The sequence below is a fragment of the Ictalurus furcatus genome, chromosome 6 (genome assembly GCF_023375685.1).
Source record: "Ictalurus furcatus strain D&B chromosome 6, Billie_1.0, whole genome shotgun sequence".
In the NCBI taxonomy this organism is placed as follows: domain Eukaryota; kingdom Metazoa; phylum Chordata; class Actinopteri; order Siluriformes; family Ictaluridae; genus Ictalurus; species Ictalurus furcatus.
In genome coordinates, this window is record NC_071260.1 from 24,210,826 (window position 1) to 24,235,044 (window position 24,219).

Consider the following 24,219-nt stretch of genomic DNA (forward strand, 5'->3'; position numbering starts at 1 on the left):
TAGCAAAAGCTGGCCCTTACTGGCCAAATTCATGTGTTTAAACCAGAGGGTCCAGGGGTGGTGAGAGGAGACAAGATGACAAGTTCAGATAGCATATCACCATCTCCTTCTCACTCAGTCGTTCCTGTGTGTATGTGCCAGTCTCTGGCTGGTCTCAGGAGAGAGGAGGGAGAAAGATGAGAAGAAGCAGACCAGTGTAAGTTCTGCTTCACTGCACACACAGAAAGGCCGGACCCTGAGGACACGACCCACCTCAGGATCCAATGACTCCAGGGCCAGATGGCCTGGGACCGGCCCGAGTCAGACCTCAGTGTGTTTGTGTAGGAAGCAAAGGAAGCAGGGTGAAACGGTAAGCCAATTGAAGGCGGAGGTTGAAGAAAAGTGAGACGTGAGGAGCTTTTCCTTGTCTACATTTGGCACAAACTCCCGATACATCATCAAATGAAAGAGAAGGAACTGAACCAAAGGCTTGTGGTCATTAATCACAGTGTAGATGGTTTGCTAAAAAGCATTAAAGGCAGCAAGGGTGAGGAAATGAGAGAGATGGGGGCAAGGAAGTCAGATATGGTTAGAGAATGCAAGAGATGAAAGAGTGAAAGCCAAAGAAAGGGAAAGAGGCTGGTGTACACACATTACAAACTACAGAACGCTGCACAGTAGTTGCTTCAAATTTGATATATGTATACAGCCGACTACACCAATCCCTCTTTTTTCAATCCCTGATTCTCTCATGCATGCACACACACACTCACACACACATGCACAGTGAGTAAAAATTCTCTCAGAGTACGACAGTGAGAAGCTTTCTGCTTTTTTAATTTGTATCATCTATGTGTGACCTTTCACCCCCTGTCTATATGTGAAGCATTGCACCACAGCATGGTCTGTACATGTGTGTATATGGACCAAGGGCAAATGGCATGTAATATATCACCTTAAAAGTATGAGCGAATACTATTTCTCACATTCCAGTCACACACACACACACACCCTGCTTGGTAAAAAAAAGAAAAAAAGAAATGCACTTATCACACACTGCTCACTCGGAAAGTTAAACATCTGTGGCCTCATAGGCACTGAGTTTCAGAGATATATGTTGAGAAACGTAAAGTAAAGGGCACCTTCAGGTCTGAGCACAGGCAAACACAACCAGCTAGCGATAAGTATCATACAATTACTGCTCATATGGTGCATAAACCAGGACCTGCATACATTTTACCCATAATCAGCCTTGCTGTAAAATGGGAACTACAGTATAGAATCCTCAAGCCCAGCTAAATACACTGCTCAGTAACAGATTATTAACCACTGATATACGAATAAGAGGGGGAAAAAAAAAAAACAATTAATGAAAATCTGTAAAAATGTGCAACAGGATTGGAAAGTCCAATTATCTGGAGGTCAAAATGAGACTGAAGAGCTATAATTTCCCTCTGGTTCTATAGATGGTAAGCCTGTCAAATTCCTTTAAAAATTGCATTCGAGTTTTAATTACATTAAAGATTTAGTACTGGAATGCAGTCAAATATTAATGAGACTACATTTTCATACTGGCACAGACAGCGCCAACATTACCAGTACGGCTATACTGTGCTCATACTGCATAAACCACTGAAGGGTTGCTTTGTTCTGCATGTATTGTTTATTTATTTACCCACATTACTATTTTCTTTTTGCTTTAATTAGCTTGCTTTTCCATTTCTTATGTGAAACAGGATTCAAGTAATAGTCGCCATCAGCAGCACATAGATGGACCAAATCTAACTTCATATTCACTAGTATGTAGGCTCACTACATGGGCTATAACAGTCCCTCCAGGATTGTGTGTTTTTTGTAATAGCAGAAATTATCGAGCAACCTCTGAAATATTTGGAGGAGCTTGCAATTTTTCAACATTATCAAGATTACAAGATTTGGGCTGTGACGTCGTCACAATGCGCCTTCAGCCAAAGCTCTTTTCAGTTCACGAATGTCGAACATGAGTACAGCTAAAAGGTCTCATTTAGCAACAAACATCACTGTGAAAGACTGTGCGAAACTATTTCATGCAACTGCAATTTCACCAATTCAAGTAGTTTTCCGCAAAAACATCATAAAAAAGTTGTATCACAAATTTTGAAAAAAGCCGCCGCAAAGTCAAGCATTTTTGGCCGCAACAATCACAGTTAATCTCAGCGAAATCCTGTATGGTCTGGTATAACAAAAGAAACTACAAAGTGCACTAGATGCCTAATAGAATGCCATTTGAGTTTCAGCCACAGAAATGACTGAGATAACTGCTCGTTGGAATTCATTATCTACTTACCTTTTAGCACGTTTTGGCCAAAATATTTAGAAAACACATTTCGATAGACTTACAACACATGGCTGTAGCAGGTTGGGGTGTGGCTTAGAGGGAATCTGGAACCAATTTTGAAGGCCAAAGTAAAAATTGTGACTGGTGACGTGATACACATGTATTTATTATGTCAGATGCCCTATTTATGTTTTCTCTCTTTCTTTCAGAGTAGGAAGCGGTGTGGGTGTGTGTGTGTGTGTGTGTGTGTGTGTGTGTGTGTGTGTGTGTGCGTGCATGCGTGTGTGCGATTGTGAGCTAAGCAAAGCTGTCGCTGAGCTGGATAAGCACAGAGCAAACTGAAAAGCTATGCTTGTTGTTTGTTTTTAGTTTTACGTTACTGTCCTCTGACCGAGTCAGGAGGCATGAACATCAATAAATAATAGCTCATGCGCATTCTTAACCTAGTGTGCTGGGTTCTATGAGAAGTGTGCTGCCGAGATTGTTAGTTACTAAAAGTGAATGTGGCAATGGAGATCCTGTGCCACTGGTTAAATAAATATTTGTCAAATTTGAGTAGTATTCAACCAGACAGCCTGGAATACAGCTGCCTACAGTAGAGCTGGTGTTCCTGATAGACTTACACATTTTTCTGCAATCTTACATTCCTGCACACACACACACATCCATGCTTTTTGTTCACACTTTCTCACACACACCTGCCACTGCTCTCCTTGTACCAGCTTGGCCCCTGACTGCTGTTGCGTTGACAGACACACAGGTGCCTGTAGTGACAGACTCCCACGTCCTGAAACAGGAGAGCTGCTGTCAGGCCTTGCCGTGAGCCACCCGCCATCTACTGATCCAAGGCCACCATCACTCCCTCATTCTCTCTCCATCTATTACTCACTCTCTCACTCTCTCTCTTCACCCTATCAGACTCTCTCTCTCTCTCTTTCCCATGATCTCTCTTGTTCGCTTTCTACCATGCCTCTTTGTTTGAGTTTGCCTCATGCACCCTATCCCTTCTATCTGTCTTTATCTCTCTTTCACACAGAACAGTCTCTGCAGTAGCTGTCACTCACACACTTCCTGTGCATAAGCACTGCTGCTATAACAAATGGCTGCAGCACATCACTGTGGCATTCGAAGGCTTCAGCTAAATTGCAATAGTGCATTAGCATGCGCTGCACATCTGGGATTCCTACCAGTCCTGCAGATATTATTCAATAGTAGATGACTAAGTAGTAGAAATAGATCCAATGCCTAGTGGCTTTATCAGGTTATTATCAATGTAAAAATGCAGGATAGCCTACTTGCCTGCATGTACCTTAGCAAGTACTTCTTAAAAGGCTTAGGAAAGGGCATGGTTCACACAGCAGGCCAAATCTCATTTATTAACTCCGAGTGTTCATTTAGCCAGTCTGATTTATGTGTTCAGACTGTAGTTGCAGGGTCGCTCGCAAAGAAAAGCCAGTTAGCTTACTACCAATATCACAATTTTGCCATGGATCACGATTTGTATCAGAGCAATTTCACGTCTCAGTGCTAACCATAGTTAGTGCAACAGTGACAAAAGCTAGATGGTTTTTAAAACAAAGAAAGAAGACACACATTCGTTGCTGGAGCCCGAGGTACTGTCAGTCCCTGACCTCCAGTTCACTGAACGCTGGGAAAATAACACATTACATCTGAAATCGGATTCAGATCTGAGTCAAACTCAGAAAGACTTGCCTGTCTAAACATAGCCACCATAGCTATGTAAGTGTGTAAGTATATTCAAGTAGATTTCTTGAAAAATCAAAGAACCATAACTTCATGTAGCTACTATGAATTGCACCTACTCTAACTGCAGCATTATTTTTGTCTCGGTGCCAACTTGAGACAAAGAGAACCTTACTGTATACTTCCTTAAGTGATATTTTAGGAGACTAAAGGGAGAGCGAGTGTGTTGTAACTGTTACGAGGCCTACAGGTCTGAGTGTAATCCACAGCAGAGAGGGAAACAGAAGAGGAATTGAGAGCTAAGCCACCAACACTAATGCTGCTGCTAGGATATGCACATAACACACTGAGTGCACGCATACACACACACACACTATAATTACATATTAGACGTGGAGAGTGGTACTGGCTGAGGGGCATTTTCCTTTTTCTTTTTTAATGGAAAGCAGGCACTCATCGTTTCCCCTCCTCCATCTCTCTGTGTTTTCCTCTCCTCCACTCACGCTGCCTCTGTGCAGTGCAGATTTTACGGCTACGTAGGTTTGTGCTGAGCCGATCTCATTAGAGCCGGCTGACTGCAGTACCACCTTTACGCTGATATACAGTACATGACTCTGCAGAGCCGGCAGGAGATTTACAGAGCCAAGACAAATCACTCGCAAGCTTCTAAGGCCATAAAAACCTTTGCGTGAGCAGCATTTTAAAATTCACCATGTAAGAGACTTCAATTTCCGTAAAATAAATACACCTGCAACATGAGTTACAAAAAAAAAACAAAAAAAAACAAATTAACAAGAATCAGAACGGTTACAGGAACAGAACCCTGGTGAAGTGTAATGCATTGGAGACAGAGATCAGGATGCATGCAGACATCATTCGAGAGGCATCTTTTCTAATCATGTAGCCATCATAGATGTAGTTAATTATGTCTTTGGATATACAGAGCATAACTCTGCTCAGACAGATGGACAAGCCAGTGAGTGTGGGTGGAGGTAAACAGCTGTGTGAATAATTGAAAAAGGAAGTCTGCCAGTTTTTTGTCCCCCTGAATCCTCAGATAACTCCTCAGAGGACAGTGAAGGGGTGATAGTTCACTAGTTCGCCATCTTTCGGGAATCTGTGACCAACAGTGAATGAAGGTTTATATTGGAATACAAGGCATGAGTATGACTGCATGTGTGTGTGGTCTCCAGTGCTAAGATTATAGGGCTGTGTCTGGTGAGGAATATTTGAGGTGGGATGCAAAAATTCCAGCCTAAATTATTCAGACTGTGTCTGCTGGCACTGTGGGATGGCTGAAATAGTAAAGACCCCCTGTTGAGAGATGGAGAGTGGGAAAGACAGAGAGAGATACATATAGAGTGGTAGAGAGAGAGAGAGAGCTGTCCGTCATCATTTCAGAACTGTAAATGGTCTAGTGAATAGAGAAATGCTCAATTTTTAAGCATCCCTCCCCATCAAAGCAAACAACTGAGGGGGGGGGGGGGATATGAGGGAAAAATAAAGCCAAGTAAAGAGAAGTGAAATGCAAAAAAATAAAAAATGGAAAGTGGAATGACAGAGAAGGACTGTGTATGCTACTGAGGTATCATTTTTGAAGTGGAATAAAGAGCCCAAAAAAAAGGGCAAGAGGAAGGACTTACGGTGAAATCCGCTTGAGGTATGTGAAGGATGGGACAAGCAGAGACACACCAAGCATCTTAACTTATCATAAGGAACAGTAGAGTAGGCAGTTACCTAGAAGAAGTGTCCATTTTACCTTCCAATGCATGTCTAATGCAGCCAGCACCCGAGTGCCCTCATCAAATATATACCACCTCCCCCCCCGCCCCCGCCACCAGCAAAGAGGAGAATGTTCCCTCTTTTGCTATGTGCCTCCATTGCTCTCTTTGCATTGGCATGCTGCCGCACTGTTTCCCTTTAAACTGATAGCACCGTTGGGAAATGCAGTCAGCGCTCATTCCTCTGCTCCAGCAATTACTCTATATTACTCTATCTCACGTCTCCCCTACGCTCTCCTTCCCTCTCTGTCATCATGGCCTTCTCTCACCGTCTCTCTCCCACAACTCAGCATTGCAGATGAAGACATTGACAGAAAGGGCTGGTTCCAGTTGGCTCAAAGTCAGCGATGACTCAGTAAAAGAGAAGGAAAGATGGCGAAAAGTGAGGAGCAAACACTGATAGGGATTTGATGTTGTTTGTATACAGAAGCCTTCATTAATCCCTGCTTCTCCCCAGACCTGTCTCTCTTGTCCTTCTTCTCACACGCACACAATCCCTCTTTTCGAACTCTCTGTCTCACGCTTCCTCTCCATCTCTATCTCCATCCATCTGTTGTCTCCTGTCTGTCTTTATGGCTTTCTCTGAACCTCATCCCATTCCAGCTCCACATTGGCCCTGGATCACTGGCCTTGGCCTCTCTCCACTGCCGGCGTGCGGCTTTGTGGCCTGCTGAATGCTGTCAGTGTGCTTGCTGACTGATGGCCCATGTGACTTTTCAGAGAGAGGTGAGATATTCCATCATCGCCTGTCTCAGTGTGGCTCAGAGCTAGGAGTCCAGACTAAGGCAGCACACTAGCACAGGTATACATGGTTTGTTAATTATCCATGAGACTAGTTTATGTTAGTCTGCGTGGCACAATCTTTCCTTACATTATCACAATTCAATTCAATTCAACTTTATTTGTATATTTCTTTTTACCAAAATATATAAATTCCAGATATAAATAAAATCCCTAAAATGAGACACAAATGTCTTATTTTAGTATAAGCATTGCATGTAGACTTTAAAACAGCTACATCATTATAAAAAGCCATAACCGTAATCAGATTAAGACATAAAGTGTCTCAGTATAAGAAATTAACAGAAGAGGCAGAGGTGAAGAAAAGCACCACACAAAGCTCAGGAGTGTTTCCTCCACACCTGTTATTATCTTACACTTTAGTGGGTGTAATCTTCACTCATTTCTATGGTTACTTACCTATGGATAGTTTTTATGTCATGATTACTCAAAACTTAATGATATGAAAATACAAAGACCAAAGTCACTGTTTTATACACTGTTTTTAATGTTCTAGTCTTCCTACTGCTCTCTCATTCATCCAGTGCTTTGTGCTCTCCAAGCAAGTAAAAATGGATGGAATCCATATAATTGACTAATTCTTGTCTTTTACTTGGATACTACTTGGGCATCTAGAATTTTAAGATGTTGCATGTTTGTTTTGTTTTTTGTCACTCTTGCTTGACAGTTTATTGGATTATTTGTGGATGGATGCCAAACTATTGTTAGTCCAGTGTAGCAGTGGCTAGCATCTCAGCTCCATCAGCTGTGAGAGCATGTTACATTAGCTAGTAAATATTAGCTACAGAACATCATTTGGCTATTTAAGAACACCAATAAATATACAAATATGATTGATTGTTAGCTAGAAACACCGAGTTTATATTTGTAAATGTATTCAGTGGTTGGAGCCTACACAGAGAAGAATACATGTGGTGCTGCCTTCAAATTTGGCAACAACGAGGGACCTCAGTGGGAATGTTTCCCACTGACTGGCATAGTCATTATCCTGGAAGCACATAACTGCTGCCCTACATATGTAGCTGCCTTTACATTGGAGCGCAATGAAAAAAAACTTGTTTTCACCATCTCACAGTCTCACTAAATCAACTAATGAACGAGAACTGGTGGTCATTCTGCAGAAGCATCTCTAACATCTAACTCAACAATAAAGGAACTGTTGAAGCATCTAAATCTTCTATAAATGTCCTCTGCTATAGTACCAGTATTCTGCTCTAAACATAAACTATAGCTACATCAAAAGCTGCTGACGGAGGAAATGATACCTATACTCAAGGAATCCATTTTCTGCTTACAGAAGCGATACTTCCTCATCACCTCTAGCTGTCATGTCTCCTGAATGGCACTCCATTCTCTGCGTGGTGTGCACTAAAATCACAAAGAACAGAACACCAGGCGCAAGTGGGGTGGGGTGGGGTGGGGTGGGCATGTGGGGTTGGGCTGTAGTCTTGGATGATTGATGCTCTACATCAGGATCCAAAGAGCGCTGAGAGATAGACTAAGGTGCATGACTGCTGTCTTCATCATAGCCATGATCTGTCCTCCGTGTCCCGCCTCTGTGTGTTGCACCACCTCAAGAGCTTTCAGTGTTAACACACATAGCATATGTGCCGTAGTTCTTGTCCTAACAGCAATATTAAATCCCAAAACGCATCCACCAGACCCACACAATGATCCAGAACAAGAGTGGAATTTGAATGGGCTGTCACACGGGTGTTAAGGGGTTGTGAGAAGGAAGCAGGGCTCAACTGTAAATCAAATATGTGGAAAAACACAAATGTTTGGCTTAGGTTCTGTTTTCTTTTTTTCCCGTTGAGTGGATGGAGATTAAGACCTCTCGGGTCTACATGGTTTCTGCTGATCTGAAACAAAGTAACACTTGTGGAAACAACATAAATTGTCCTGTCACTTCAGTGATGGCTTTATCAGATGCATTGGCTCTTTCTCAGGAGAGAGGGAGTGATTGGTCACCACGGTGTGTGAGAAAGGCAGGACAGTGATTGAATCGAGAGTGTGTGTATGTGTGTGCTTGTGTGAGGGAAAGGCTTCTGCCCAGGCCTGAGTGTACACATCCCTTCCGCATGTAAAAGTGTCTATCCTACTTACGAACAGACAGACCAGTGATTGGTGCTGTGTGTGTGTCTGTGTGTGTGTGTGAGAGTGTGTATGAGTGTGTGTGCTCTTATCAGAGCTGATTTAGCTTGTGCTGAATGAGGCTGGTGCAGGTAATTTGGTTCGAGGACAGAGAGGGAGAGGGAAAGGTCATCTCTGTTGAACTGCCACAGAGATGGAGACAACCAGAGGAGCCATTAAGCACTGCAAATGCTGATACCACACTTTCAATATGACACAGGTATACACACACACACACACACACACAGCTGATGGTGTGATAACAATACACCCCACAACCATGGTTGTCAGTCTATCATGTCATAATTTCTACTTAGAACTTGGTAGAACTTAGTAGAGTTTGGCATGCTAGAATATTCACTAAAATAGATGGCTTTGTTAAGCTCAATGTTTACCACAAATGTAGAAATACAGTTAAATTTATTTTGCCTGGTTTGTTCATTAAAGTACCTCTGAACATGATGTTTTAAACCATTCAAATAACTAATGTAGATCAATACATTATTGCAAAATGGTCTAAAACATTTCTACATCTACAGCTGCACAAAAAAAATCTGGAACTCCTGCCATATCCTTCTTCCATCCCAAATAGCTAAAAGACTAGCTAACTGCTAGTAAACTAGGTCATGTTCGTCAAAGATAAAAGTGGGATTTCAGTATCAGAGTCTCAATTTGCATAGTCATAGTCAATGTGATTTATTTATCAAATTCCGTTTAAGGTCTATATTCGGGTTGTAGCCATATTCCGAATACGATGTTTATATGCGTACAGGCATCAGAATATCCCTGTATACATGGCTGTTGTACGTATGCCTGAGTTGCCATTCCTAAATACCTAGCCTACAGCTAAGCATCTGTCAGTACCCACAATTCCTTGCAGACTGAGCATGCTTTTTCTTAGTGTGTTCAATACTTTTTTCCTGTGTCATTGCTCTTTATTACACATAACTTCATTTATGGATTTTAATGGTGTGAATTCTTTATATTTCCAGATTTCTTGATTTACTGCTGATGTCTGGTGAAAATTTCATGTGAATAGCCTCATTGGAAATATATTTACTGAAAAATGTTGACGCGTTCAATACTTATTTCCCCCACTGTATCTCCTTTCAGTGGATTTTCTGAATAAGGTGTTTACATGCAACAAATTTCTGATTAAAACAGGCATATTCCAGGGATGGAAATCAGAATATGGGGAATCAGCATATTGTCTTAGTCTGAATCGTTCAATCAGATTGTAGCGTTTACATGACTCAGTACTAATTAGAATATCACCAAATTCTGATTAATATCGGAATACTGATGTGCATATAATATGATGTGTAGTCAATGTCATCATAATTTTGAAGATCAGACATGATGGGGCACGGTTAATTTGTATGGAAATATGGGCATGGTGTTTGTTTTAAAGGGAAAATGTGAATTTAGGAATGTTATAACAATTTTGACCCAAACACCAACATTTAAGAGAAATGAATCATTTAAAAATAACTTTTTTGAGTACAGGGATATGTTAAAAGCTGGGCTACTTAGTTATTTTATGTCCTTTATCATCATATTGCCTTGTTTTGTTGTACTCTCTATCCCTATGGAGGCATGTAAAAAGGGACACTAATTGGTATAGTGACAGTCACTGTGTCACAGTGCCACTTCTTAATAAAGTTTAGAGCATAAAGAAAGTGGATCCACAGGGCACATGGTGATGTACAGAGCCTGGAGATATGCTGGGGGGATTAAAGCAGCAGGGAGTCTATAGCTAAACACTCCAACACCAGTCCCCAGCTGTTGCTAATGTTTTTTCTTCACTCACTACCCCTGAAATCAGCAACACAAAAGCACAAATTTTCCACATTCTTCAGTAAGTCAGAGCTCCAACCAGATTTGTCAGGCTTTTTTGGTAATAAAACAAGAGGACAGTGCTGTCCACTGTTCCCTAAACATGCACTGTACAGTTCTTAGCCTGAATTATAGCTCCTCCCTAACCGCTTCTGCTACCTCCTTCCATTATCTGTCTCTTTGGTTTCTAATTTTTCTCTCCTTCTATTGTAATCCCCCCGATATCTTGTGCGCCTTTCCCCCTGCCCCCCTCCTTGATCCCGTCACATCTGCCTGTCTATTCACTCCATCATTCAAGGCTGAGTGCAGGAGACTTGTGGGAAACTGAGTCCTTTGGGGACGTCTGCTAGTTACTTCCCCTCTCCAGTTTCTCTTCTCAGCCTGTGAATAGGGTACCATCAAGGCAAGGAATGAACTCTATCATCCAACTAACCTGTAGCAATGAGTCTAGCAGACGTCAGTCTGGAGAAATGTGGCTTTTTTATGACCTTTCTTTTTCCCTTTCTCGGACAGCTCTATTAGGACCAGCATGTCATATACAGTGATAAACAACCAATGCACAAAAGCAAGAGAACAACAAACAGCCTTACTTTCTCACACTCATAGGCTCCTACCTTGTGGTTCTTGCCGTGGCGGTAGACCATCCAGTCCTCACCATTGGTGCTGACCTCCAGTTTGAAGCTGGTGACATAATAAGACTTGTGCGTCTCTTTAGAGATGGCTCCCTGCGTGGCGATGCCGGCCAGAACCTTTAGGAAGTGCAGGTCCACCTGGAGGAGTGGAAAAAGAAGAGATAAGCTGGGAATATGACAGTAGGAGAAAAACAGATAATGATATGAGCAAAGGATGTGATGAACAGGCCTGGGCAAAGTGGCAATATGATACTGATATCTTAATAAATTATGTCATGATACATTTCTGAGATTATTATAGGTATCTTTGGCACTTTTATAATTCTAATTGATTGTATTGCATGATGTTCCTAGGTAGCCCATTGGATGTTCAAACCTGTTTTGGTACCAATTCAGAAAACATAAATATCATGATGCAAATTATGTATCATATCACATGTGTCATGATATGATATTTTTGCAGTATCACCCATACCTAGTGAAGAGTGATGAGAAACAAAGAAGTGGAATTAAAAGAGGCTGAGAACAAGAAGTGAGAAAAGGAAATATCTTGAAAGAGAGGAAATGGTGAGCTGGGAAATGTACATGAGTTTTGGAAATATGAGGGTTCTTCTCCTTACTGCAGATGCAGTGCTATCAGTCTGCGTCCTGACATTAGTCACATTAATCACTTCTCTCAGATCGATACGGAACAGGACGAAGCCCTGCTGCCCCTCCCACACCCAACTGCCTGACAGCATCGGGAATGAGCATGAGCACAAGCATGAGGATGGTACACCTTACATCTTCCTGTCTTCAGGTCGGCTTCCCCCCAGGCATCTGGCAACGGTTTTCAGAAGAGGGCTACCCATGATCCCCTGCTCTATTGTCTCAGCTAGGTGTCATTTGAACACAAGGAGGGTAACTGTAACATTTGTAATCTGTCAGGAAGGCTAGCATAACTTTCACACACACACACACACACACACACACACACACAGCTCCCTGTGTGTTGCTGCTTACTGCCACAAAGAATCATACCTACACAAAAAAATCAATAGCACAGAAGACTGCTGCTAACTATTTATTCCTGGGAAAGGGCCATCATCAATCAAGTGGCTGTTACCATCAGAGCCGGGCACGCATCATCAGCCCAAGAGTGAGTGAGTGTGAGAGTGTGTGTATGTGTGTGTGTTTGTGTGTGTGAGAGAGAGAGAGAGAGAGGAATGCAGCAGCCTCTTAATCTTGAGAGAAAGCAAGAGTGAGCTTCTTGCAAACACGGCATTGTAGAACACATCAGTCCTTGAAGAAAAATGATGAAAAAAGCGAGTGAGAGCATGCAAGGGGGAAAGAGAGCGAGGCAGAGGGATGGAGATAGGGCCAGATTGTTTCTGTCTCTGTGACACCTGAAAAACAGCCAGGAGGGGAGGAAAGTGATGAGATCTTAATGTCTACCGCGGGCAGTTCAGATAGAAGGCCTCCTCTGAGACACACACACACAAAGACACGCACATACACACAGCTTACCCATACTACACCCCACTGTGGGCAACAGTGTGAAAGCAACTGCTGTGCTTGCACACCTCCAGTGCCCACGTGTGCACACCCTCACATAGACATATATAGTCTCAATCCCAACACACACTTACACACCTCCTCGGTAACGCACAGTAATTTACATCAGGTTAGACTGTGGTGAGATGTGTGGCTACAAGGTGCCGAGGTCGCAAGGGAGAAGGATGTGAGGTGTGAACACGGCATATCAGCTGGTGGCCGAATACGAATGCCAAGACTGAGCCATATCCACACACAAGCCTGAACAGCACTTAGGTGCAGGCAAATCTGTCAGATAGAAAATTCGCTGTTTCCACAGCACTGGTGTGACAATGTATTTTAGCAGAACTGAATAAATACCGTAGCCGAGTGTTCAATCTGCAAACTGGCCATGCTTCAGTGAATCCAGATTTCTAAACATGAACCAGAAAAGGTTTCTGTTCCACCTTGTCCAAAAACCTGCATTGATGTAAATGCTTTCACTGAAGGAAGCTCAGCAGACCAGAGACTAGCTACAGGGCCAGAGACATCAAGTCAGTAAAGAATGTTCAAAACCGATGTATTTGATCAGTTCCGAGTCTGTACGGCTAGTCAAAAGTGCTAACATGAAGCGCCACTACGAAACAAAACACATGAACTAATCAATAATGGTTAAGAATTAAAAGGAAACTGACATGCAGTCGTGTTAGTTGCTTATCCGGGATGTTCGAATCGAGGAATTCCATGAAGCTGGACCTTCACAATTTTTCACTTGAATACCCCTGCAGAAGTATGTCTGAAACAGAATTATTTCCCAAAGCCCTTTTGGGACTCTACAACATGCTGTAAAATGAGAAAGGACAGATTGATGTTTGAGAGAGAATATAGCTCTCATTACTCTCCACACTAACAATAGCCCAGCGTCTCCTAAGCCTCTGCTTTCTGTGCACACTGCCTGTGTGACCTGTTAATAAAATGTAGAGGCACCCAGAAAAGGTTATGGCATTTTCCTTCTGTGTAGGAGAGAGGGGATGATAGAAATAGAGAAGGGATGTGTGTATGAAAGACAGAAAGAATTAATCTTTGCATGTGTTTGGTGTAAGCTCACCTGGATGTACTCTTTGTTGCTGTCTTCGCTGGGCGTCCAGGCGTTGTTGTCGTAGTTAAGGCGAGCCTGCTGCGGAGACCATAGTCCATCGCTGAATGATGAAGACGCTGTGATCTGGTCGTCTGTGATCCGGCCTGACTCCATCCCGAAAGGATTGCTACAGTGAAAATCTAAAATAGGACACACAGCATATACTAAAGACGAAGAGTGTATGTCCCTACTGCTTTATTTCTAATTCAGGTTTATTTTTTCATTCTGTGTATGCAATCTCTAAAAAAAAAAAAAAAAGAAAGAAAAAAAGAAAGAAAAAAAATACTACCCATTGCTCAAGACTGCTGCTAAAGACACATATTGATGATTAAAAGCATCTTTTTAATATTGTGAAAGTGCCGTGTTTTCTGCCTCCTGACTGAAACAGGGGTAACTGTTACATACTTTTAGTTTTTATTGCTGAGTGAATGATGAATGATGTGCAATCCCTGTTATTAAAAAGTAGTTCAAAATTTTTACTGCTCACAGTGTGGTGACCGACAGCCAAATAAATTATGGCTCTTTTAATAGTATTTTATGAACATTAGTCATTTTTGCATTGCTGCTGGACACACAGTACCGCTTTACTGTTCACTATAAAATATTTATATTTGTTCTCTGGCTTGTTCCACTGCAGTTTGCAGAAAAGAAAATGTAAATTTGCAAGAGACTATAGTAAATCAATTGATTTAACTTTGAAAAAGAGAGTCTTTCAAGAAGAAAAACAGTCACTAGATCATGTTTTCCATAAAAATGTGTACATCCTTGTATTCTTATTATATATATACATTATATACATTATACACATTATATATATATATATATATATATATATATATATATATATATATATATATATATATATATATATATATATATGAAAATAGTCTTAAATAATTTTGGATATTGCTCCTTTTACCCACCAATGGGAACGAAGCTATAAAATACATTGTCCCAAATATACATCAGGTTGCTTAAGGAACAAACAGTCCAATCACCACTATACAGCATATTTCATGGTGATGATGATGAGTATTGTATATGGTAGTAGTAGTGATTCATACCATTTCGTTTATTAATGTTGACTGTATTTCTGTCACCTCTTTAGAACAAAACAGAAAAAATGGCTATGCCTTGAACTTGGTGTGTGAGTCAAGCAAAAAAAAACAAAAACCTGTACTTCAAAAACCTCTTTAGAACAAACAATACTTACTGTCAGTAACCTCCTTTAGAGTCATGTTATAACTAGCAGAAAAGCCATCTTTTGCCACGGCCATGTCCGTGTGGAAGGTGAGTGAGAGAATCCCGGTGGATGACTGGATTTCAGGGGGAATTTTAGTCCCACAGTGGCGTCCAATGAGAGGTCCAACTACAAAACACAGAAATAAAAAAAATAAATAAAAAAAATCAGACCATCCCACTCAACAATTACACCAATATCCTGCATCCTGAGCTGTTCCCACGGACGTGTAATGAACAACAGACTTTTTCCCCCTCGTATTTCTCAGACAGTCTCACTCAAGGCTGGACTTTAAAGCATTAAATCCAGCAAGGCAGATGATGGTGGGGCCTAAGGGAAAAACAGACCCATGTGAACATCAGTGTGTGTCAGGTGTGTGTTGCTACTTTAGTCACAGTGAGGTGGAGAGGGACTTTTCTCTAATGAGATGTTTCTCTTTACCCGGTCTGGCTGTTTAGTCACATGACAAAGACCTACTCCTCTCACAGCGAGGGCCTTCATCTTCAAAATAGAGTTATCCATCTCTTTCTCACACTCACACACACACACACACACACACACACACACACACACACACATACATTTTTCTTATCCTATAGCTGATCCTTTACTTTTGGTGTAAATCACTTTTTTGCCCAAACTATACCATTAATTAATTTTAGCCATGCTTTAAAAATGTTCTAGTGATCCAGTATAATATAGAATGTAAAACTGACACTGACACACACACACACACAAAACGCAAGTGAAATAGCCCTTTATTGATTACACACATTGATTTTCCTCCCTTTACGAGACAGAGGAGATCTGAAGTAGAAATGTCTGTTGAACAAACGCTTTGGATAACTCATTCTCTCTGCTGACAGCTAGGACAGTCGGCAAAACAAGATGTAGTGTGAAATAAAAGTGATGCAGCCAGTTTAGATCCAAGAGCTGAGCTCTATCCTCAGAGGACTCGCAGCTTTCAGATCTCTGGATGTATCCACTCGTATATGAGTGGACGGCTCATTGATCGATCGCAGTGTGTTACGGAGGAGGAGAGCTCCAGCTCTTGAGGAGTGAAGGATAAACGTTTGTAATGAAGTTGATGGTGAAAGTCATTTTAGACTTCAATGACTCTCAGTAGTCATGTTCAAATCCTGTTGTAGTAGCTTCTCTGGAAAGTAGCACCCATCTGTATGAGGTGTGTATGAGAGAGAGAAATCTGGCTCCAGTATAGGATTGAGTTTCCATAGGGGCTAAAGTGAGCTGAGAAGCAAATGATTCAGGACTGTGACACTATTACACCAGATTGAGAAAAGAAAGAATATAAGACAAGAATTAAATCCTATTCCGGTATTATTCACGCCCTATTTTTACTCTACTGATAAGGGTTAACACCACCACTCTTCCTCTCTCCTTCAGTGTCTTTTGTCTTGCCTACCCTCTCAGTCCCTCTCCTTATAGAATAATATGGGTGCAGTGGCTTCGTGGCCCGACTGGCAGAGATAAGGCAGTGAGGCCTGAGGCTGTGCTTTCATCTTCCAACGCACTGCTCTAAAATAACAATTAGACTAGCAGGCTGAGCATCATGGCAGCTTCATGGCTCAGCTCTACACTGGCACGGCTGCTGTCACTCTGGGCACAAGGCGTTTGGCTTTGAGATGGGCATACCGCCTAGCCAGATGGTTAACAAGTGCAGCACACTATGTTGCTATGCAGCCGCAACATCGGCATGATGACTGAATTATGGTTTTATGTGGAATTGAGGCTACAGATTTGCATGGAGCCAGACAATGAGGTCAAAAACGATGGTGGATTGAAATCCTCTTAAATGCACTCCACTGTGCGCCACTGGCGACTCCAGACTCGACAACACCAGGGCACTAATCCCAATTGGCAGAAAAAAACAGGGCGTACTGTAGGATTACAAGCGTCTAGACTTACCCTGCGGCAGGCCATCCCACACTTCCAGCCAGTCGTACTTGCACTCTCCCTCTGAGCCTTGCAAAGGGTCGTTTTCCAGGTCAAAGGTCATGAAGGTGAGTGTGACCTCCATGTGAGGAGGGACAATAATGATGAAGGTGCACTCCAAGTTGTGAGGGTACTTGTCAGGGAAACCGGGTGACTCGATCACACCTGATGGACTGGTGAAGTTTCTGGAGCAGTCAGAACCTAAAAAACGCAGGCGATAACTGGGGTTAAAGAAGAGCAGAAACACGGATGCAGATTATACACACTCACTGTTGCGATAATCTAAGAGCTGACTGCTATCTGTATCCATTACATGCACACACAGTCACACAAAAGCATAGGTCGACAGTGCCAGAGTGACCTGCCTGATGGAACACACTGAAGCCTGTGAATATTAGATCATTCATCACAGCGTAGTATTCAATCAACGCTGAAAACTGCTCCATCTGCAAAAGAGCTGAATGACAGTGATATCCTGACCTTGGAGCTGTTGTCAATACTCACTCACTGCCTGTACAGGGAACCTGCTACAGCTCTGACTCTTAGTCTCTGATAATACTGACGCTGTTACAAAAACGAAAGAAATATCTTTTTACTGCTGCACATTTTCAGCCACTTTATAAAAGCAGAACATTCTAAATGTTCTACACACTGCTTTTCTTTTCTATTTGAGGGTATGTTTGGGGTTATTATCTTGATGAAAGATCCATCCATGGCCTAGTCTTAACCCCCTTGCAGAGGTAACCTGCAAAAAAAGAGATTTTGGGCTAAAATATTCTGATCTCATCAAAGTCCATAAGAGATAATGGACGATTTATTTAATGTACAATTTCCAATGCATCAAGTTTGATATTTATTCACAGCGTCAAACACTTTAACATGACTTCAGGTCTCTCTGATTTCCTGTTTCAGAAGGAAATGCCTCAAAATACAGAATCAAATCACAACTAAGAAACAATTTCATGGGGCCTTTAAGCAATATTTGCCATCTAGCTTGTAATGCAGCTAGCTGAAGTAGAGTTTTAATGTAGCCGATTTACTTTTTCATAAAGTAAGTTGTAGGTTATTTATTTTTAGGTTTTTAAATGTAGCTTGCCTGACACTGTCTGAGTGGAGAAAACAAAGTCTTACAGTCTTATTCGTAGGCACACTTCAGAGATGAGAACATCAGTCTTTTCCCCAAGCATAAGTGCTCCTCGTTGTGAAGATAAAGGCACAGAATAAGCCCACCTGCAGTGCTATTGTTTCAAACCCAGACAGCAGGGCTTTATAAGGGATCTGTGCTGAGCGCTCCAGGATGCGTCTATAAAAGATGTGTGACCGACTTCTACAGCGGAAATCTCTGTCTGCGTGATCAGCTCGCTCAGAGCAGGCAAGCGTGCATAGCAATTCTCTAATTCATATTTCATACGTCTGTTGTTTGTGTCTCTCTATGCCCCCGTCCCTGCTCTCTCTTTCCCCCAGTATTCTTTCACTCCACTTCTCCCCCTTTCCTCAGTACATGCCAGGTTAATGCAAAACTGACTTTTCATTACAAGGAGATGGAGAAAGCTGAACAACCAAACAAGCTGCCATCCCAAAGGAGGCACTCAGGGTCGGGCTGCTCTCCCAGAGCATCCTGGGTATTCAAACGTATGCCCAGTCATGCTTCACCTTCAACAGCTCCACACGTGTTCTACATGCCAACTCTTCTCTAGCTCCCAACACAATGCCAGGCGAGGTGACACACCCCTTTACTGACTCTACAGAGACACACAGTCGCCGTATTAATACTAATGTGCACAGAAAGAGGAACACTCATGCATACACAAAGACACACAATATGATGTCGCATGGGAGACTTTAAACCTGTTACTCATCTCCTCAGGACTCTGATAAAACAATGGGACTGATGTATGTTTACTAAATCCAAAACTACCCATACCCTGGACATCTGTTTCCCATGGCATACCTGTCTCCTTTAGTGGTGACATCATTTCCTATATGATGCTAGTGTTAACAGTAAACGGTAACAACAGAAAAAATAGACAAGCTTCAGATTTCCAGGTTGTACTTAGTAAGATTGATATAAGGAACTTCTGAAGGTTGCTTTTCCATACGGTCTGGTAAATATGTCATTCTCGCTAGCTAGTGCTTTTTCAAACTGGCAGCTGTCTGACTTGACTGAAAACTGTGCTTGACCAATCAATGTTTGGAATTATTTATAGCTCCACCCACATGTCCACATTATTTGGCACTACCCTGGCAAGAAATGTAACCGAATTGAGCACTAGTCATAACAACGGTCACAATATCAGGGTAGGCAATACTTATATTATATTATAAATACCAGTTCTAGTCAACATTGCCCAGTTGACTCGCTAAAATATAAAAAAAAGAGGGGAAAAGTCAAAAGCAACGATCAGTTACTAGTCACTCTCTCACATGCTTAAGAGAGACAAATTCATATAAGTATCTGTATTGGTATGTGTTGACAGGAGCCTGGAATAGATAGTGTGAGCTCAGGAAGGGGGTAAAATATCGTGGCATCAAAGAACAAACAGCCAGTAATCTGCAGCTCTTAACTCCTAAATAACTGTAATGCTTTAACTATTTATACTTTGCTGACCAGCTGCAAGCCTGACAGCAACACGTGCAGCTTCTCACAATACTCAGACTGAGAAGGAGCAATAACTGTGCTATAAACAGACACACACACACACAAACACAGACTGACACCTGAATATGCATGTTTACACACTCATACACACTGTACAAGGCTACATCTTCCTCTCTCAGCTCCCAGCAGCCTGGTCCTTACAGGGCTCCTGGCACCATGCAGAGATTAATAGAGCTCTATATAAGGCTTTAGAGCAGGAGACAGTGACCCAGAGTCTGGAGACTTAATGAGAGGTCACAGCCTTCCAGAGGGACAAACCTGGACCTGTCCTAGACTCCAAGTTAACGCACATACATGCACACAGTCTTCTATGCCTCTTTAGAAGGAGCTCACAGGGAGTCAAGCTTATAGAAAGATCGAGCTTCAGGGACCAGCTGGCCTCGGTTTGTGTTACACACCGTCCTTATCCTTTTTCTCTCCTGCACCTCAACCATTCTGTACATCTGTTTCATGCCTGTGTACATGTGTGTACATCTGTGCCTTTTTCACACATGCATGTTTGCATGCACATACGTTCACATTTAAATATATTGTCAGTGATTTTAGCAGAGCTTGTTCTGCTAGGTGCTTGTTGCTTTGATACTCAAAATCCAAACAAACAGAGCCCTCCCGTCCACATTTACTCCAAACCTATATCCACAAAACGCTTGGCACATGATGGACAGCATGACTGACAGGCAAGTAAAGTAGACACACCTCCATGTTCTAGTTGGTGATCAAAGTATTTATCCATCCATCCATCTTCTATACCGTTTTATCCTTTTCAGGGTCACGGGGAGCCTATCCCAGGGAGCATCAGGCACAATGGCGGGGTAATGGAGGCATCAGGCGGGGTACACTCACATACACATTCACACACGCATTCATACACTACGGACCCTTTGGACATGCCAATCAGCCTACCATGCATGTCTTTGGACTGGGGGAGGAAACCGGAGTACCCGGAGGAAACCCCCACAGCACGGGCAAAATTCCGCACACACAGGGCCACGGTGGGAATCGAACCCCCGACCCTGGACGTGTGAGGCAAACGTGTAACCACTAAGCCACCATGCGCCCTATCCAAGTATGACCATAAAAAATATATAAATAAAGTATTTATTTATTTATTTATTTATTTCACTTACAGAGGGCAGTCAAAGATGACCAGAACTTCACAAAATGACTGCGTTCTAACTGTAAGATCTCCTTCTCCTTCTTAAGACAGAAACGTCTTGATAGTGCGCCAACCTTTTCTCCTCTCAGCAATCAGAAAGAAATAACCAATTACACATTTCTTCACAGGGAAAGACAACCCTATAGCAATTCTTTACACAATACAATGTCCTAGATTGAGCCCGTAACGTTCTCCTGCACACAACCAAAACTCAGCTCCGCCACATAATAACTGATAACTGTTCCATCTGAACCTGAATGCGAATAGGGCAGGGTGATATGCTGATATAATACTGATACTGTGACAAATGGGTACTGAACGACTTCATTATCAGTACAGAGAAACTTTTCGTATCAGATATCATATCTATTTATGAACAAATGGTTCATTCGTGAAATGTTTAATATTTGGTCAATTTTGAATTAAAATGCAAAACGTCTACTTTTTCTAAATAAGGCTATACTATGTCAGCAAAAACCTATCGAAAATACTGTGACACATCATGTATTGTTAATTTTTTTGGGAATCACACTCCTACTTCATGTTTACTCACAGTAGCTGACTAGACATTGAAATAATTCTCTACTAATTGTTTTTCCTTGTTAGGCAACGATAAATATCATCATAAACATATTATAGAACTTGTAATGCTAGATTAAGGCTGCAGGTCAGACTCTTACGCTCCTACCCTTTCCGTCACTGACTATTTAGGTCAGTGGATTCCTCTCCAACACATGACCCTCTCACTTCTCAGCACACAGACACAGCTGCTATCACATACTGTAGATGCTAGCATATATCCATCTTTCGAATGAGACGTTAAACCGAGGTCCTGACTCTCTGTGGTCATTAAAAATCCCAGGATACTTCTAGTAAAGAATAGGGGTATAACCCCGGTGTCCTGGCGAAATTCCTCCATTGGCTCTTATCTATCACGTCCCCCTAATAATCTCCATCTCTAAATTGACTACATCACTCTCTCCTCTCCATAAATAGCTTATGTGCGGTGGGCGTTCTGGCGCACTATGGCTGCCGTCGCATCATCCAGGTGGATTCTAGACACTGGTGGTGGTTGAGGAGATTTCCCCTATACAATATAAAGCGCTTTGAGTGCCTAGAAAAGCGCTATATAAATCTAAGGAATTATATATCACTTGCCTCGACTGCTGATGTCCTCACATTAGAGGGTCAGCTTGTCTCTGCTACCAGTGCTTTAGCCTGCAGTAACAGATCTGTTCAGATACCCCAGCATACTCTCACCCACTCAGCAATCTGAGTCCTTGTCGAAAAGTGTGTCCTAGTGTGACCCAAGATGACCTCCTTCGCCTACATAGTGAGTGAGATAGACAATACAACATACCCTCACCGTGGCTCTGGACTGCACTGTGTACACTTGAATAAGCCTAATGCCATCAGCCTTTTGTCTGCACTCATTAATTCATGATTGTGAGTCTGGAAAAACTGGTAGCTCACTGCATGGGGGGTTCATTTCTGATCCACAGCAAAGAAGTGCCATAACTGGGTCATGTGTTCGAACCTGGGTTGCCTGTAGCTCCAGGGGAAATAGTGTGTGTGGTGGGGGGGGTTTGTTATTGTGGAGCGCTGCTGGGTAGAACTGGAAACGATTGTCATGGATGAGTGAACTCTATGTGTGTGAGACAGATTCTTGTTGCCATATAATGTGTGCAAGTGTGTGTCTGGAGGGTGCTAGCGCTGGGAGCTGGCATTCATTCACATCTAAGCATTCGTGTCATGCTGATACAGTAGCGTTCCACATTTCTGAACATTGTCTGCAGCTAAAAAAAATTTGTATAACACAGACCCGAACTATTTTATGATTAAGCTTGCAGATATAGCTCAGAGTAAAACAAATCCGCCTCAGTCATCATTAACAATTCTGAACTATAATAAGTGGTGGTTGTTGTGTGATGTGATCAGTAATACAGCGCAGAGAAACCTGCCAGAGAGCCTTATCACCATCCGTCAACAGACTTTAATTCACATGAACACACAATACAGAGTCCAGACTGTACAGCCCGGGGGGAGTGAAAGAGAGAAGAGGCAACTGGGTGATATAGTAATAGCTGTGGGGAAGCTGGATAGTAAGCTCTTACTGGCTTTCCTTGGCTCCTCATGTCTACTGTTCCAGCTCTCTAATGGTGGAAAACAAATTGGTTGAGTCTCCCAACTGTAGCCGTGGCAACAGTAGGACTGGATTATATGTACGGTTGAGTAAACTAAACTGTGGTTTGTGGGGGAGGTTTAAAGGAACGTTACAGGATGGAAATTGGTTTAATACAGATGCTCAGTCATACACTAGACTACAAATTTGAGGGCTGGTTTGAATTTCTGCAACTGCAAATCCGTGAATATGCACATGCAGGAATGAAGGTGTCTTCCAACATACAATACATAGCAAGAATCATGACTGTGTGCACTAGGGGGCAGAGCTGAATGAAGTAAGATTTAATATACAGAAAATGAAGAGAATGAAGAAGAATGTGCCACATTTCACTCTAGTAGGGAGAACAGCTAGAACATGTATAGCACTGGGATGGGTTTGTTAAGAATATTTGTCAATAATATGCTAAATCTTGTCTCCCGATTTGACTTCCAGTTTTCCATGTACACCTTTAGATTCTTGCCTAAGATCCGCTCCCCCCCACAGGCAGATCCCTCCAGCAATTCATTGTCCTGTCACCTTGTTGGGCATGTTTTGAATATTGCACATATAAGTGCACCTCTTAACCCAATTCATTCTTGAACTGCTCTATCTAGTGTTAGCATTAGTTCTGATTTGGGTCAAGACCCAACTTTAGCAATATCAGATACACTTCCCAGATTCATCCACCATGTAGCTGAGATTTTGGAAAGTGTGCCCCAGGGATCCTCTGCTAGTTCCACTAACCCATAACCCTGTTCTCTGTGACTTGATGCAAATACATTTAGGTGTATCTGGCAGGAGTATAAATCAGCTCTCAGGGTACTAAACATGTCAAAGTGGAGCTACTCTCAAGGGTATATCTTTTGTACCTTTAATTACGTGGAACAGTGAATGTAATATACCGTTAAACCACATTAAAACACCAGAGGCTTTTGTATGTGTGAGGACACATTTACACTGAGTGTACCTTGGGGAGCAAAAGTGTACCTGAACAGTATCTTGTTCTGACAGCGTAGCAAGGTATTAGACATTAAATTCACATAATCACTTGTCCACAGGCAAACAACTTCAGAGCAAACAAGTTTGACGGTTTAATGGTTTTGTGAAAACTTAACAGCAGCTCCTACAGGCATATATATGTCTTCTTTTTTTTTTTACATTTGCAAATATATAGCTTTGCAAATAGTGTGCTATCATCAGGAAGCTGTTAGCTC

The 24,219-nt window shown here is 42.1% G+C and overlaps 1 protein-coding gene across 2 annotated transcripts in view; it reads right to left on the reverse strand.

Moving 5' to 3' along the window:
• nrp2b (neuropilin 2b) overlaps positions 1-24,219 on the reverse strand; it is a 78,204-nt gene that overhangs the window by 29,914 nt on the left and 24,071 nt on the right. For both annotated transcript variants that reach the window (XM_053627238.1, XM_053627239.1), the window contains exons 4-7: positions 17,000-17,227; positions 15,047-15,202; positions 13,804-13,973; positions 11,166-11,321 (exon numbers count right to left, since the gene is read on the reverse strand). In XM_053627238.1, the coding sequence (XP_053483213.1) occupies positions 11,166-11,321; positions 13,804-13,973; positions 15,047-15,202; positions 17,000-17,227 (710 nt within the window). The remainder of the gene's footprint in view (positions 1-11,165; positions 11,322-13,803; positions 13,974-15,046; positions 15,203-16,999; positions 17,228-24,219) is intronic.